The 17563-nt window shown below is 39.8% G+C and overlaps 1 protein-coding gene across 5 annotated transcripts in view; it reads left to right on the top strand.

Annotated features, from left to right (window-relative positions):
* Positions 1-17563, top strand: part of PHACTR2 (phosphatase and actin regulator 2) — a 228676-nt gene that overhangs the window by 94981 nt on the left and 116132 nt on the right. The window contains exon 1 of one of the 5 annotated variants that reach the window (XM_050949632.1): positions 9406-9643. The exons of the other annotated variants lie outside the window; for them this stretch is intronic. Coding sequence (XP_050805589.1) covers positions 9601-9643 — 43 coding nt within the window. The 5' untranslated portion in view covers positions 9406-9600. Of the gene's footprint in view, positions 1-9405; positions 9644-17563 lie in introns of those variants that run through there. 5 annotated transcript variants of the gene reach the window in all.

Here is a 17563-nt window from a genome sequence, read left to right as displayed (position 1 = left end):
CTTGCAGAGTACACAGTCAGTTTTTGACAATTTGATCCATGTTATGTAAATAAGTGCATCAAAGTCAAGCGCTACAAATATATACAATATGGCTGATGCAATGCCATAGTGACATTTGGCTTCCCTTGGATCTGCTGGAAGTTTTGAAAACATGTCCTGGTAGAGTATGCATGAATATAGCGGTTATACAATTTTCTCAGAGCTAGGAGTGGGATTTTGAATTCTGTGTGCAAATTGCATTAGTTGTAAATAGGCAAGGTAATAAAAATCTGACTATTAGAGAGCAGGTAGGGTCAAAAAGTGGTAGGGGTTTTTTTTCCACTTCATTTTTAAACGTTTAGGACTCCTTACTAATTCTTGTTTGTTTTTCCCTGGTGAGTATGTTGAGTGCAGTGTTTTTGTTCTCTGCTTTCAAGAATTAAAGAAATGTCAGGAAGAGTTCAGGGAGGAACTGCATCAATTTCTGAAGTCATTACTAATTAAAAAATTAACAATGTATTACAAAGATTTTGATGTTAGGAGTCATTCTGTGCTCTGACTTACAATAATCCACATTGTATTACACTCAAAGCTGGGTGAATACTGCTAAAAATTGTAGGGAAATGTTCATTCATATAAAAATAGCTAGTTTGCTTCTATGTTATTTGCAACTATTTTGTGAGGTTGGTTGGATATTTTTGCTTTTGCTAACATTTGTACAAGCAAAAATATGTAAAGAATCATTAGAACCACTTGTGAAATAAGGAACTGTTCAGCATGAGTAAGAGTGACATAATCAGGCCTTGGTATGTTTGTAAAAAGGAAAAATGTTACAAATACTCAGACAAATATGTGCACACACACACAAACATGCATGCATACACACAATTGTGTAAATCATGTTCAAATAGCCAACTGCTCTTTGTAGGTTTAGAAGTCATCCAGTTAGAGAACAAAAACTGGTAGCTTAGAGGACCTGTAACATAGTGTGGATAATAAATACTTGATAAAATTATTGCAGTGGATTATTTAAATGCTGCTAGTTCCTAAAATTTGTTTACAAATTGTTCAGTGAATAAGTTTGAATAGCAAACAAATCTGTAAAAATCTAACTCTTTGCAGATAATTCATATGCAGAAAGAGGGGCTAAATAGTGGGAATAGCTTGCCACTTCTGCTTGAAATGTTCTCCTCTACCAGTATCACAAGTAATACCTAAGATTACTACAAGTGAAACAGATTTGAGAGGGGAAAAATCCGTTTATTTATTTTTTTCAGTGTGGCTACTTTGTGCTTTTGACAGCACTTTGAGTATAGTCAGTTTCACTGTTCTCTCAGGGTGTAGTCATTCAGTTAATCAGTGTTCCTTTTCCTATGTGTGGGTCTTGCAGCCACAGAGAAGTGTGTGTGTGTGTGTGTGTGTGTGAGTGAAATTAAATAGGAAAATATGATTGTAAAACCACAAAAACTGGCAGGCAGACTAATGCATAATACCTGAAATACTCATTGTTTGAAACTGACTAGATTTCAAGTTGTGGGAAGGGGGGAGCATGTCCCTTTCAGTGCTCTAAGTCCTAAGTATTATTGGTATTACTGGAACTGTTCTTTTTGCAACTGAAGCAGCTTGCTCTAAGTAGATTTTGATTTTTCAGCCAAGTACTGCTAAAGCTGCACTAACCACATATTTCTACTTGGTGGTTAAATGAAAAATTTCAGAGTAGTTCAGGTCCAAAATATGGGTTTTGTCCCCCTAACTTGTCCTGTTCTACCTTCTGCCCTGAAGTCAAGAAACACATCCAGTGCATGCTAGCTGATCCTTGGAAAGGTCACTGGTAAGCTTTTTAGATGGTGAAATGTGACCAATATTGCACCCAGTATTGAGCCCAGGTTTTCTGTTTCTTTGCATAGGTGTCTTCTTCCAATACATTTATCATATCATCTCAAGTAGAGACTCTGATGCTTTTGATATGAAAGGTGTTATTCTGTTCATTATTATATCAGGCATTCTCCACAAAGGTTTTTACTTAGTTGGCCACTTAGAAGGTTAGCATACACTCATCTGAAATATCCATTGTATGTCCATCCCCTCAGTCCAGTCAGGATTCTTTGTTACTTTGAGCAATTAGTTTTGGATGTTGTTTTTCCTGCTCAATTTAAGCAGTTCTTTTGATGATGTGTATATGCACTATGTCCACACTAGACATCCCTCTTCCCCCTTGTACCTCCTAAATTTCCAGCCAACCGGGGGAAATTTCATGGGGAGAGTCTAGTGTTGACAAGTACTGCTTGGCTCCCAGCACATACACATTTTACTTCTAAATAAGCAGCTCTCCTCCAAGGTATGTCTGTTTTTTGCATATTAATTGCCCTGGCTGGAGGTTTTAACCTGAATTCAGATTCCTGTCTGCCTCATATCTGAATTTTAAAAGATTAATATTGCCAATGGGACCACTGTGATCATCTAGACGACGCTCTGTATACATATGCCATAAACTTTTTCCCAGCTAGGACTCCCAATGTTCTTCTATAGGCCTCTCTTAACTATTTTGTATGAATGTCTTCATTATGCTCGCTATAAAATATGACAACAGATTTGTGGCGATCTCTCAAAGACTGAAACTTTTTTTACAGTAGGGATTTAAATATGCTTTTGTATTGTGCTCATGAATGAGAACTAAGGACTGATTCTGAGCAGTCAAGTTTCCAAGATAATGAAAATCCAAAAGGTAAAAGGAGACAAACATAAAAAATCAATTATTTCCAAATGAAATAATTTTTAAAATAATCTAAAGTGATATTAAAGCAGATCGATATATATATAAAAATCCAGTGGATCAAATTCATCCCTGATGTAACTCCATTGTTATAAATTAATATGGCCCATCATTTTTATGTTGACGGTGTCCTTTTAATATATATTCAAAAAAGTTTTTTACAATCCTTACAGTTTACCATAACTCAGAAGTTACCACGCATTTCTTGCTTATTTGACAATATTTAAAGAATATTTGTTCATCATAGCATTTATTTATCTACTAATAACCCTACAAAACTGCCTACATTCTAAATGGGGGGAGTTCACTATTAAATCTGCATTTGAGTAACTGTTCTTGTCCTTCTGCTGGTATATCTTGATAGATTCCAGGCTATGATAAAGCTTTTCCTATCACAAAGTTGCACACACTTTGTATGAGTCCCAATATTAAATATCATAGCCTTTCTTTATAACTTGTGGCTATGATATTTAGGATCATAACTGAATCTAAATGCCTAAAAGGAGGAATAATTCTTTTACACTTCTGTAGTGTCTTTCATCTTAAAAGATAAGTTATACAGTGGGCCAAAATCCTGCTTCTGATATTCATTCATTGGAACTGTTCATATGAGTGTGATGAGCAGGATTTGGCTTGTGATCCTTTCATCCACCATTGAAACACAGCCATCTGCAAAGCCCTATTTCCCCACTGGAAGAACAGATTAAATTTACCTTTATCCATGGGCCAGTTTAAGACCTATGCACTGCTTAAACCTCACTTAAGACCAATTTTGAGATCTTAAATTGGAATTCAGTGGTGAGTAGGACTTGTACTGATCATCTGCACCGGGGTGAATCTTACCCATCACTATGAATAATATTCCCATTAAAGTCAGTGGGAGATACTTTTATTCTGCAGTGGTAGAATTAGGCTTCTGGATTGGAATATATCAGCTGTTAACAGCGTTCACTGCAGTATCAAACACAACAGTTTAGGAAAGAAAATGAAGAACATCATATCCAATGGAGAGAGTATGAGGCAGTTGAGTAAACAATATTACCTACATTCAGATCTGGCCAGAACATTAGATTTAATAACCCTACTTTTGTTAAAATTGTCGAGGAATTCTTAGTGCTTGGTTATCAGAGGTGCTGATCCTCTCCCCAGCTCCCATTGACTTGCATGTAGTTCTGTGTGTTGAATGTTGGAATGCGTTTAATGACAACAGATTGTCAGGACCTTGATTTTACATCTCTTCCAAAGACTAATCAGTGTTTAAAGATAAAGTGAAATAAATGGCCCCAAAACACCATTTAAAACAGCTAGCTAAATATCAAATAAATATCTTATCTGCAGTCATGTGAAACCATACATTATTCCCTTTGCATGTATAACTGTAGCCTAAAATCTTTGCTATAATGGAATGAAAATTGTAAACTGTATCATTTAAGAAATTTTACAAGCCTCAGAATATAGCAGTGTTACAAAAAGTAAATGCCGAAATAGGAAATTCTATGCTAAAGTCAGAAACACTTGAAATTATGTAAATACAGAGTTAAACACCAAGCAATGCAAACATGGAATGCATTTATTTTGTGTAGCTACTCAACTAGGAAAGTCAATGTGAGGTTGGCATTTCCTCTGTGTGCAGGTAGTTCACAGTTGTTAACCCACAGAAGAGAATAAGAACATACTATTGCTTCTAGCTGAAGTAGTTACTCCTTTAGCTCAGGTGGTAAAGACCCAGCTTTTAGTGTTGAAAGTTCCAAGTTTCAATCCCCCAATAATCATCATGGGAGGCCTATCCATAGGATTAATGGGTTGAGGGCTTAAGAGAAGGTTGAAAGACACAGTTCTTAGTGACAGGAGTCAAAGATTGTGAAGCTACTGGATTCATGACGATATACGTACTATTTCTTTAAATCTGCAGCTAGAAGCTAGGTAGAAAAGAGAATGGAGAAGTGAAGCAGAAAGAGACAGAATAGTTCTAGGCAGGAGCGATGCCAGAGTTTCTGGCGCCCTAGGCAGAATTCGGGGGGCCGCATTTTGTGGGCTGCCCACGGGGCGAGCCGGAGCTTCCGGTTCTGCTCCCGTCGCGCCGCCGAAGAAGGACCCTAAGCCGAAATGCCGCAGGTGACAGCAGCAGTCATTGAGCTGCTCAATTGCCTGCCGCAGTTTTCCGTGGCATGTCGGCAGAGGGTCCTTCTTTGGCGGTGTGACAGGAGAGGAACTGGAAGCTCCCGTGCGCCCCGTGGGGAGCCCACAAAATGCTGCCCCCCGAATCCTGGCGCCCTAGGCGACAGCCTAAGGTCGCCTAATGGAAGCGCAGCCCTGTTCTAGGGATAATACTTGTTTTATCTATTCTAATAGAGTTCCTTATTCAGTATTGGAAGAAAAGAGTTCTATGGTTGTTTTGTTTTTTTATCATTGTCAGTTCACAGACAGCTACCTAGCAACTCCTAAAGGAAGAGGCTGTGGTGGAAGTATCTGATAACACAGGAATCTAGTTAAGGAGATCAGTATTTGTTTATAATAGACAAGACAATTATTTTCACTTTTTCTATATATTAGTTATTTACATTTTTTTTTTAAAATTGGAAATTGTTTCTGAAGGCTTGTTTTTTAATATAACGTGCCTGTAAATATTTGTTAGACTTGTAAAGAAATATTTGTTCTTCCCTAACCTAGTGGTTACTGCCCTTAATTTTCAGAGCAGTCATTGGGAAATGAGACAGATCTAGGTCCAATCTGACCACCTCTGAAACATATCACTAAACATGTTAGTAGTGTAAGGACATAACACTTAGCAATAAGTCATGTTAAACAAGAAAAATAAGGGCTATTTGATGGCAGTGCCCTTTTTTAATCTCTAAAAGGAAAAAAATGCTACCCTGTTACAACCAGCTAATAGACCTGCTTTGGAGGCTTACCCATCATGCAATCTCAGCAATAGTCTTTGTGGAGTTTATCACCTTCACAGAAATCCTTGCAGACTATTGACAAATTTTGTGAAGTATGCTGGATATTTACATAACATAGGGGACATAAATGCCTTTGACAAATTTTATCAGGTTCACCAGCAGTAGACAGAGTAGTCATATGTTCCCATTGTCAAGAAAACTAACTCCAAAAATAAGCATAAGTTCTCAAAAACTATCCTGTGCACTAGATTTTGTCAAGGAAGGAAACAAACCTGAAGTTACAAGAAGGTTTTGGAAATGATGTGAAAAACAAATGTTAAGACTTTAAAATCAATGAATTACAGCTATTATTTCTAAGAGGCAATATAGCCAAAACAGCTTTTCATAGAGTTTAAGACCAAAAGGAACTATTCGATCACCCAGTCTGACTTCCTGTATATCACAGGCCATTCAATTTCATCCAGTTACTTCTATATTGAGTGCAATAACTAATGTTTGGCTAAAGCAGGGGTCGGCAACCTTCGGCACGCAGCCATAAGAGTAGTCTGCTGCGGGCTGCGAGACATTTTGTTTACATTGACCGGCCACAGGCACAGCCCCCTACAGCTCCCAGTGGCTGCAGTTCACCATTCCCGGCCAACGGGAGCCGTGGGAAGCGCAGCCACCGCTTCCCACAGCTTGACCGGGAACAGCAAACCATGGCCACTGGGAGCTCAGGGGTTCCATCCGCTGGCTCCTGCCAGCCGGGATCCCGGCTGCCGGACCCACTCAGTCCGCTGCCGGTCTGGGGTCCCGGCCCTGCCCACATACAGTGGGTACCTACCTTCTCCCTGGTTCTGGCCCATTCTCTTCCTCTCCCTCTCTCTGCACTGAACTGAGGGTTGGAGTGCACTGAGCACAGGGCTGGGGGTGAAGGGTCTGGCCAGGAGTTAGAATGAGGGAGGGGGCTCAGGGTTGGGGCAGGAGGTTTGGGTGTGGGGCACTTACCCGGGCAGCTCCCATTTGGTGTGAGGGGTGCAGATGGGAATGTGTGGGGAGGGTGTAGGAGCTCCCATTTGGTGCTCAGGGTGGGGGTGGGGATGTGGGGGGTGCAAGACTCAGGATGTGGGGGGTGCATGGAATGGGGGGCTGGGTATGTGGGGGGGTTCTAAATTTTCAAATATATTGATTTCAATTACAATATAGAATACAAAATGTGCAGTGCTCACTTAATTTCTTATTACAAATATTTGCACTGTAAAAAAAACAAAAGAAATAGTATATTTCAGTTTCCCCATTACAAGTACTGTAGTGCAATCTCTTTTTATCATGTAAGTTGAACTTACAAATATAGAATTATGTACAAAAAACTGCATTCAAATATAAAACAATGTAAAACTTTAGAGCCTACAAGTCCACTCAGTCCTACTTCTTGTACAGCCAATTGCTCAAACAAGTTTGTTTACATTTGCAGGAGATAATGCAGCCCGCTTCTTGTTTACAAGGTCACCCAAAAGTGAGAACAGGTGTTCTCCTGACACAGTTGTAACTGGCATCACAAGATATTTATGTGCCAGATGTGCTAAAGATTCATATGTCCCTTCATGCTTCAACCACCATGTGTCCATGCTGATGATGGGTTCTGCTCCATAACGATCCAAAACAATGCAGACCAATGCATGTTAATTTTCTTCATCTGAGTCAGATACCACCAGCAGAAGGTTGATTTTCTTTTTTTGGTGGCTCAAGTTCTGTAGTTTGCTTTTTTAAGACACCTGAAAGCATGCTCCATACCTCGTCCCTCTCAAATTTTGGAAGGCACTTCAGATTCTTAAACCTTGGGTTGAGTGCTGTAGTTATCTTTAGAAATCTCACACTGGTAGCTTCTTTGCATTTTGTCAAATCTGCAATGAAAGTGTTCTTAAAATGAACATGTGCTGGGTCATCCTCAGAGACTGCCATAACATGAAATATATGGCAGAATGCAGGTAAAACAGAGCAGGAGGCATACAATTCTCCCCCAAGGAGTTCAGTCACAAATTTAATAATTCATTATTTTTTTAATGAGTGTCATCAGCATGGAAGCATGTCCTCTGGAATGGTGGCTGAAGCACTAAGGGGCATCTGAATGTTTAGCATGTTTGGCACCTTGTTATGCTGGCTACAAAAGTGCCATGTGAACACCTGTTCTCACTTGCAGGTGACATTGTAAATAAGAAGCAGGCAGCATTATCTCCTGTAAATGTAAACAAACTTGTTTGTCTTAGTGGTTAGCTGAATGAGAAGTAGGACATAGTGGACTTGTAGGCTCTGAAGTTTTACACTGTTTTGTTTTTGAGTGCAGTTATGTAAAAAAAAAATAAAACCCTACATTGGTAAGTTGAACTTTCACAATAAAGTGATTGCACTTCAGTACTTGTATGAGGTGAATTTAAAAATACGATTTCTTTTGTTTATCATTTTTACAGTGCATATATTTGTAAACAAAAATAATAATATAAAGTGAACACTGTGCCCTTTGTATTCTGTGTTGTAATTGAAGTCAATATATTTGAAAATGTAGAAAGACATCCAAAAATATGTAATAAATTTCGTTTGGGATTTTATTGTTTAACAGTGTGATTAAAACTGTGATTAATCGCGATTAATTTTTGAGTAATCATGTGATTTAACTGCGATTAATCGACAGCCCTAAGTCCACTATATATAGCTGTTTGGGACTCTCTGTTTGCCCACATTGAAAGTAATCAGGACATGATCACTAGTTTCAGGCAATCACCATCTTCCAGTCCAGCGATTAGTTTATCTTTATTCATCTTAATTCATGAATACAGCTTTGTCACTTCAGATATTGCCAAAACTCTCCCCCATAGCCACACCACATATGGAGAATCTGAAGTACACAGAGCCTTTTTTTTTTTTTAAGCAATATAGTGTATGTGGGTGGGAAATAATGGAAAAACTGCCAAAAATATCCAGTTATGGTGAAATTAGTGACTCTCAATAATCCTGATCCTACAAGCTGCAGCACAAGAGTAGACCCTTATACCAGCATAGAGTACTGTGGAAACCAGTGGGGTTCTGCATGGACCCAGGAGTCCTCCTATATGGAGCATCTTGTCGGGTCAGAATTAGTTATTTTAGTCTCCATTTTTAACATACCAGGTAAGTTCAGGACATCCCAGTATTTAACTTTGATGTCTTTTACAACTAAAATATGGGTATGTTTTGGGTTGAGGGAAAATGGTTGGTAATGGATTTGGGCTTCCAGTGGCATCAGGAGGTTCTGCTGATTAAACTTTATTTTTCTGAATGTGTCTTTAATTAAGATTTTAAAATAAAATAAAATAAAACCCTTCCTAAGACCCTACCCATCTATAAAGTACAGGGAGCCCTGAGAAGTATAATGCCTCTCTGTGTGTGTAGGTGTGCTGTGGTTGCTATTCCATCCTATAACTAGCACTACCAGAACACAGAGAACTCAGTCCTTTGAGGCGGGGGAGATAAGGAGGGGTAAGACCACTAAAGAAAACCAGACCTTGTTAAATTTAAGTACCATGTCTAAGTACTTTATTCGCTCTCCTTCAAGCCCTATAGGATCATTTAATATTGACTCCTTTGTGTTAGAGGAGAGTACCTTAAAACTACAAACTGTTCCTGTGATGGTCTCTGTGTGGCTGTACCAGCAAGGGACTCCCTCCCCGTGACCTTTGACCCCCCATAATCTGCATAGAGGAATGACAGGCATTCAGTGGAGCAGGAACAGTCGTGAGCTGGGCTGCAGCCGGAGGAGGTGGACTTACAAACTAGCCTGCGAGAGGCAGGAGTTCCAGTCGGGTAGTAAAACAGCACGCCCAGGGAAAAGGTGAAATGAACCCTTGGAAATGTCTGTGGCAGAGAATACATGAGCAAAGGACCAAGAGAGCTGCATGATTGTTGGACACCGGCCCTCTTAAAGGTTAAGAAATGGGCCAGACCTCAGTCTCCTCTCTGTCTGAGCAAGCCAGCGGTGAGTAGCCCTGTAAAGCTGCAAGCGAGCAAGCCACTCCGCCGGACTCCCCGCGGGGCTGCTCGGTGCGCTCGGAATTGTTATTTTCAGTTGAAGAAAAGTCAAATTGCAGTGAGTGAAACAAGCTGCAGCGTGTCTAATTCCCTTAGATGGACGGAACAGCAGCGCTGCACCACATTCTTTGTCAAGAAAAAGTAGAATGCCTTTGGGGTTGCATGTAGCAGAGTTTGTCTTAAAGGCACAGGGCACTGTTTTCCTAAAAGGATGCCTTAGTTTGGTATTATATGAATATCCCTTTATTGATTTAACCTTGGTTAGATCTGGAACTACCCTTTTTGAAAATACAAAGTTAACTTGATAATGATAGATATTTATAGCTCAAGGAATCACACATTCCTTACTGTTACTGTCTGTTTTGGTTTTTTTTAAAGCAGAAACTGTATGTCTATGCAAGAAAAGGGTGCTTTTGTTGTTCTGCTTTGAAACATATAGAAAAGAACAGTATGCAATGGAGTTCTGCTGTCTACAGTGGTTCTTAACACCTTTTCTAAATGTATTAGCTTTGGTTTGATGCATATATTTCCTTGTGTTTTTTTCTACTCTGCTTCCACAGAATACAAACCCTGTCTAGCCATACCAAAAGTTTTTAATTCTGCGCTAATATCTATTCTCTTTATTTTATTCATTTGAATTTTTAAAAAAGCCATCAAGAAGGCACAACTGTAACCAAAGAGTGTTTCTCTGAAAACATTAACAGGCTCTCTCTGATTTGCAATGCACTGTTTCTTTCCTCTCCCCCGCTCCGCCCCTGCAATTTTTTTTTTTTAAATTAAAAAAAGAAAGGAAGGAAGGGGACCTCTGGCACTTATCCCAGCAGTACGGATAGAACCCACCCATCTGTTTGCTCTTGGCTCTCTTACATTTTATGCGTAAGCTGACTATTAAAAGAAATAACATTAGTGGAATTTTTTTTTAAATTTTGGTTGTTTCCAAATTAACTTTTTGAAGATTAATATTATATATTTGATATTTTGGAGCAGAAGCATGTTGATATAACCTGGTATGTTTTAGTTACTGAACAAAAGATCAGCTCACCCCAACAATAATAAAAGAGAAGGAAATGTAGAATCTAAATTAATATCAGCGAAGTTTGAAATTTCCACTAAAAATGTCACTGTGCTCAGAGCTTTTTCTTTAACACTTCTTGTCATCCTTTAAAATAAGCAAACAAAAACTGTGGCAAGGCTGACCACTCTGTATACTTTGCATTTATTTCCAAGTGTGTTTAGTGACGATACGGAAACCTTTTGCAAATCAAGAGACTATACATCAAACTCTCTTTTCCCTTCTTTACTGTCAGTTTATTAATGGAGCTGTGGGGTATAAGAGAACATTTTAATGAAAATATGGAGGTTTTCTGGAAAAGTATATCATGTTGCAGATGGTACAGTTTTCAGTTCCCACTGTGCATGAGCCTAGTAAAATTATCGGTGCAAGAAAACTTTGATTATTCCTTCTCTTGACCCACTTCATCTTCTATGACAATATGTTAGAGAAATGTGGCTATATTTTTAAAGGTTTCACCCACAGCTAACACATTAGAATTTCATCAAGGTAGCTGTTGTTAGGAAACAAATTTAAGGAAACAGAAGCCTTAGATAAAGTTTTTGTTAAACTTCCTCTACAAAAACGTGTTCAAAATGTTATGTGTAAATCTGTTTGGGGTGTGGTTAGGGGACAGAGTTTGTGTATCTTGAAACATGTTACTTGTGTCTATCTTCCCCAGGGTACACACTAATGAAGAATAATTGTACTAGTTTTATAACTAATTAAAAAAATCTCAGAATCCTCTTTTAATTGAAAACAGTATTTTCACTTCGGAGCAACAGAAGAAAACCAGCTGGACAATGTACATTTTGAGGGTACTTTGTGGTGCTGCCGATGAGTTATGATAATTGTGAAAATTTTAACTGACAAGCATACTATCCTTATGATTCCTGAGTTAGAGGTAGCCTTGTCTGAATACTCTAGTAATATAACATTGATGCAGCTTTCAGAAAGTTTCACAAAACTGCAGTAAGCTTCTGAAAATGTCTGGGAAGTATATTCTCAGCAAGAAACCCTTGAGACAAATATGTGGGTGGGTAGCTCCTATAGTGTGTCTTTTTCTATCTAGTCTATTTTACAGATCTGGTTTGGATACTTAAAATGTCATAAGCTTTTGGGGCCAAATCTTGTTCCACTGAAGTCAATGGAATGACCTCTTCTTGACTCCAGTGGAGCTGGGTTGCCCCACATGAATAGAAGTCCAAAAATCTTTGTTCAGTTTAGCATACCTGCCAGCTACAAGCTGTATAAGTCATTGACAGTTGCTAGAGATTAGAGAGTTAAAGGAAAGCTTTACTGTTTATGCACAGGGCTGCAGATCTGTTTTAGTGCTAAGGAATCAATAGGGCATTCAGACCCTTAGCCAACCAAGCAAAAGCAGCTGTGAAAGAGGATACCAAGACCTGCGGCTACAATGTGGGTTGCCATCCCTCCAGGATTGTCCTGGAGTCTCCAGGAATTAAAGATTAATCTTTAATTAAAGATTATGTCATGTGATGAAACCCCCAGGAACACGTCCAACCAAAACTGGCAACTCTAGCTCCAACCTCTTTCTCATCCAAGCTAACATTTAGGATCTGATTGTGCAGTATGATTTCCTAGTGCAGACTGTTGTCCCTGTGTGGAGTTAAGGGTCCAGCATTTGGGCGCCAGAGGTCTGAACTATAGGATCACATTTCAGAATTGGGGCCTTAGATTTGCTCAAGAAGCAGAAATTTGTTCAGTACAGAAAAAAATTAAAATGAAGCTTCCAGGGGGTTCTTGCCCAGAAAATGGGAAGTATCAGTTATAATGTCCTACTTTTTTGATTATTTATTTTAAATCAGAATTTATTTTTTTTAAAGGGGGTGGGGAGAAGACCCTGAAAAGTAAGTTTGTTTGGTATGTATCTGGAAATGTGTGTTTAAAATACATAGACCAAGAAAGGAGGGCTCCAAATAAATTTTGAGTGTTTCCCATGAGTGTCTTGCAAGATCGGGGCCTAAACCTAGAACCAGATGTAGCATCAATTCTGCAACAGGTTGCCCTTTCCTGTCTGTGTACAAAGTTTGCACTTCCATGTCCGTCTTCCATCCATAACCATATCTCCCAAACCTCCATCATCCTATACAGTGATGCTCCCTAGCACCTTACATTATCTAGACATTGTCAGCGAGAGAAAAGACTATTTTGGACATCAAACTTGCTACAAAAATAAAATCATTTGCTGTGGCTCTGACTCAGTGAAGTACTTAACACTGACCTTAAGGGGACTTGTTTAAGGTGACACACCTTTTTATTTATTTATTTTCTTAAACTACTCACTATTTTTTCTTTGCATAAATATATCTTCCCTCCTATAATTTTAGTGTCTCTCTCCCTCTGGTTATCTTATTTCTTTTACTTTTTCTTCTCATTAGGGGCCTATTTCTGCTCTCATTGATTCTGTTTACACACATTGACTTCACTAGTGTTAGTTCCGGTTTACACTGGTGTGAAAGAGAGGAGGATCAGATCTGGAATCTGTTCTTTCCCCTAACCCAGAGGCAGTCAAACTGCGGTCTGCAGACCAGTTGCTGGCTGTCTTTAGAGAGCTGGCTGGTCACATGGAGCTGGCTGCTCCACCTTTGCTCCAGCTGCTCAAACACATTTAAAAGGTTTTTCTTCTTCCGTGTAGGCCCTTGCTCTAGCTGCGTCAATGATGCTCTGTAAATGTGAATGGTAGAAAAAGTGGGCAGTGCAATTGTAAAAGGCGAGGGGGACAGTGGGTCCAGTAGACAACCTCTATGTTGAAACGTGTCCCACACTGTAAAAAAAAGTTTGAGAACATCCTGCCTTAGTTCCTCCTCTCTGATCTTTCCCCAGGCCTGACAGGACTTGCCAAATCAGCACTCTGAGTGGTGTTCAGGGACTTAACTTTGCACTCAAGAGCTGATCAGTGCAACTATCACTTCTGCTTTCTGCCCAGCAGATCAGTGGCTTTCAAGAGGGAGAAGACCTGCTGAGCACTGATGGGTAGCAGATTTTATAAGTAGTTCTTGTATTGCTTGGTGCCAGCCACTTAGTACCATGAGGCTGGAGACTTCTCAAATGGAAGAGCGGGAGTCACACTGGGAATGTAGCACTCAAAAGCCCTTATCCTGGAGCTGAAAAACTATAGCCCATTGGATCCTGCTATTTGTTGAGCTTGGCATTCTGTGCAGGCATTATCACGGGTCAAAAGTTAACTTGTTTCTCAGCCTGCTTATTTTTATCTCTCTTGGGGCTAGGGGCTTCCTGTTAGTTGACACAGGAGTTGCATCTTTTCCTATGGCTGGCCAGAGAACTTGCAGCTTGTCTTGACCAGGCACCAGCAATTTTTTTTCAGAATGCAATGGAAAAGATGGTCTTTGTTTCTGCGAAAGAACAAAGCTAGGTATCAATAAGCAACCCAATTAGATATTGAGTGTCTCTGAAAGCTGTGTAGTGTAGACAAGCCTATGAAGCAAGGCTGAAACCTGGCTACTGGTGTGCCAGGAAAGCTGGCTTTAACCATGTCATAGCTTTTGAAATTTTACCCTACATCTCCTTCTTTTTTTTTTTTTTTTTTTTTTTTTTTTTAGTATCTCCAAAATGCATATAAAAAGGTAAAGACACATATTAGATGTTCATACTTTTTAAGGCCAGAAGGAACTATTAGATCATAACCTGGTCTTCTAAATAACACCCAGTTACCCTTACACGTGGCAGTGACCTACGTCATTTTTGAAAATGAGACTTAGGAATTGAAGTCAGTTAGGTGTGTTTAAAAATTTTCCCATCATATTTTATATTGCAGTGTTCTGGTACTGCAGTCCATTGAGTACGGACATATATTCTGGAAATGTCCAGTGCATATTTTGTTCAGAATGTTTGATTCTTCTTTAGAGGATGTGTCTGTGTGTGTGTGTGTGTATGTGTTTGGGTTTTTCTTTTGTTTTGGCTTTAGAATTTGTGAGGACATTTTAAAGCTCTTGAAAGTAAAGGACTCAGTGCTGATTTTGAGCCAGAGGGATTGCAAGCATGCACATCACAAGGTTTCTCCCATTAACTCTCCCAGTGTATCCGAGCCCCAAGCCTCAACAAGCTTGCAATTCCACTCTGTAGCTCTTGCACACACAGCCTGTTAACTGTGATGGATTTTGTGTTAATTTTGGGGTATGGACAACTGGAAATTAGAATGTGACCACAAAATTCATTTTCCTTTGCCAGCTCATTTGAGATTTCAACCCAAGTCTTCAGAAGTGAAAGTCACTGCTTCCCTTTGGTTTTGAACCTTGGCGCACACATCTGGTTTTTTACCTGAAAGAAAGATGCTATCTGCCTTGCTGTTTTAAGAAAAACTGCACTTCTGAAACATTCTTTTCATTCAACTCTTTCTTTTCAGCCATAAATAAACCCGATTGGACTTCAAGTACAGTAAACAGCTTTTCCATTTTTTTTATTCTTATGTCTGGAGTCGCAAAAGAGGTGCAGCATAAGAATACAACTAGGAAGGCTAATAGTTTTGTTGTGAATATGAACAAGAGCCGCCTCTATGCTGACGTGAACCAAGTTTTAAACAACATAGGGTTGGTAGGATTTTATCTTAGTTTTTTTCCCCACAGGACCAAACAATGGGAAATTTAGGATTGTGCCCTCATAATACTCAGGCTATGGGTATATAATGGCCTGTGCCTGTGTTGGCATAGCTATGTTGGCAGAGCCCCTTAGTGTAGCCTAAGTATACATTGACGGAAGGAATTTTTCTGCCAGTATAGAAACACCACCTCCCACAAAGACATGAGTGATACTGACAGAAACAACCCTCTGTCAGCATAGCTATGTCTATACTGGGTTTTTTGTTGGCATAACTGTGTCAGTCAGGAGTGTGTTTTCTTCATACCTCAAACAGACACATCTATGCTAGGATAAATTTTAAGTGTAGACCAAGCCTGGGAACTGGAACTCTGTCCTTTTTTGTCTCTTGCATTGTACTCTTATGTAATTATGGATAGGGCCCTACCATAATTCAGGACCGTTTTGATCAATTTCATGGTTGTAGGATTTTAAAAATTGTAAATTTCGTGGTTTCAGCTATTTAAATCTGAAATTTCATGGTGGTGTAATTTTAGGGGTCCTGACCCACAAAGAAGTTGTGGAGAGTTCACAAGGTTATTGTAGAGGGGGTTGTGGTATTGCTACCCTTACTTCTGTGCTGCTGCTGGCAGCGACACTGCTTTCAGAGGTGGGCACCTGGAGAGCAGAGGCTGCTAGTTGGGAGCCCAGCTCCGAAGGTAGAGCTGATGCCAGCAGCAGCACAGGAGTAAGGATGGCATGGTATGGTATTGTCACCCTTACTTCTGCGCTGCTGCTGGCGAGATGCTGCCTTCAGAGCTGGGCACCCAGCCAACAGCCACTGCTATCGTCTGCCCAGCTCTGAAGGCAGTGCAGAAGTACGAGTAGCAATACCGCGATGCCCGTAAAATAATCTTGTGACCCCCCCCCATGCAAATCTCTTTTGGGTCAGGACCCCCAATTTGGGAAACACTGGTCTCTCCCATGAAATCTGTATAGTATAAGGTAAAAGCACACAAAAGACAAGATTTCACAGAGGGAGACCAGATTTCACAGTCTGTGGATGTGTTTTTTCCTGGACATGAATTTACTAGGGCCTAATTCTGAAGGAATGTATATCTAAAATGTAGGGAGACTACTGTTCTCAATTTTTACTGAATTTTGGCTTCCTTAGTAACATCAGTGAAAAGGTGATCAATTCTGATTATCTGGAGCTTTTGCACATATGTGGATCTTGGTCTGAACAGGTTTGTTTGAGGTCTGAACCCCTTATGTTCATATGTTTATTAATCTTGATTTATAAGGGCCTAAATTTTTAAAAATGTACTGCAATTTTGGGTACCCAACTTGGCACTGATTTTCTGAGATTTTGAGCAGCCACAACTCCAGCTGATATCAGTGGGAGCTGCAGGTGCTCAGACCTGCTGAAAGAGCAGTACCTTTGTGTGTCAAATTGGGAAGCCAAAATTAAATACCCACTTTGGAAAATTTAGGTCTCAGTGCCCAAAGCTTTTTGCTGCCAGTCGAGACTAAAGTGTGAACAAATGGACTGGGGGACTGTGCGAAGAGGGAAGCAGTAATAGTGCTGGGAGAGACTGCAGTAACTTCCATACATGCTATGCTCTCCCTGAGCAAAACACTGTACAAAATGCCACAGCAGTTAATGTTGATTGACCCCGAATGAACTCCTCTGCTGCAGCAATAACTCATTAAAGATGAGGTTGCAGTGTTAAGCTGCAGTGGAAATTAGGGGTTCTCTCTCTGCCATGCCATGCAGGAATAACCACTCCACAGGAATGGCCAGTGTATTTGTGACAAATGTAAGCTTAATGCCCTGCAAATCTCAGCCCTAGTGTTCCTGCCTTCTTTCTCTTTGTGAGGCAGCTCTTAAGGTGAGCTTGAATCCTTTCCATTTTGCTATGTAAGTATTCTGTACCATATTTACATTTCACTTTAGAAAAAATTGTTTTCATTACTTCAGCCCTTTCAGGCATGTGTTTCTTACCACTGCCTTCAACTGTGGGTAATTTCATACCCTGATATTTGGTAATCCCTAACCACTAATCAGCTGTTTGCAGCATTAATCAGCAGCTTCCTGATTTACTACATTTAGAAAGAGAAAAGACCACCGAGTAAATTCAGTACTGGCAAGGCTGAAAAATAAGATGAGCTGTCTAGTTTTCTATAGAACTGCATTATCAAATGACCTTCTAGACGTTTCTATCAAGCCCAAGCCCCTACAAGTTCTCAACTCCGCGC

Source organism: Gopherus flavomarginatus, chromosome 4, assembly GCF_025201925.1.
Source record: "Gopherus flavomarginatus isolate rGopFla2 chromosome 4, rGopFla2.mat.asm, whole genome shotgun sequence".
In the NCBI taxonomy this organism is placed as follows: domain Eukaryota; kingdom Metazoa; phylum Chordata; order Testudines; family Testudinidae; genus Gopherus; species Gopherus flavomarginatus.
This window is presented reverse-complemented; position numbering and strand designations above follow the sequence as displayed.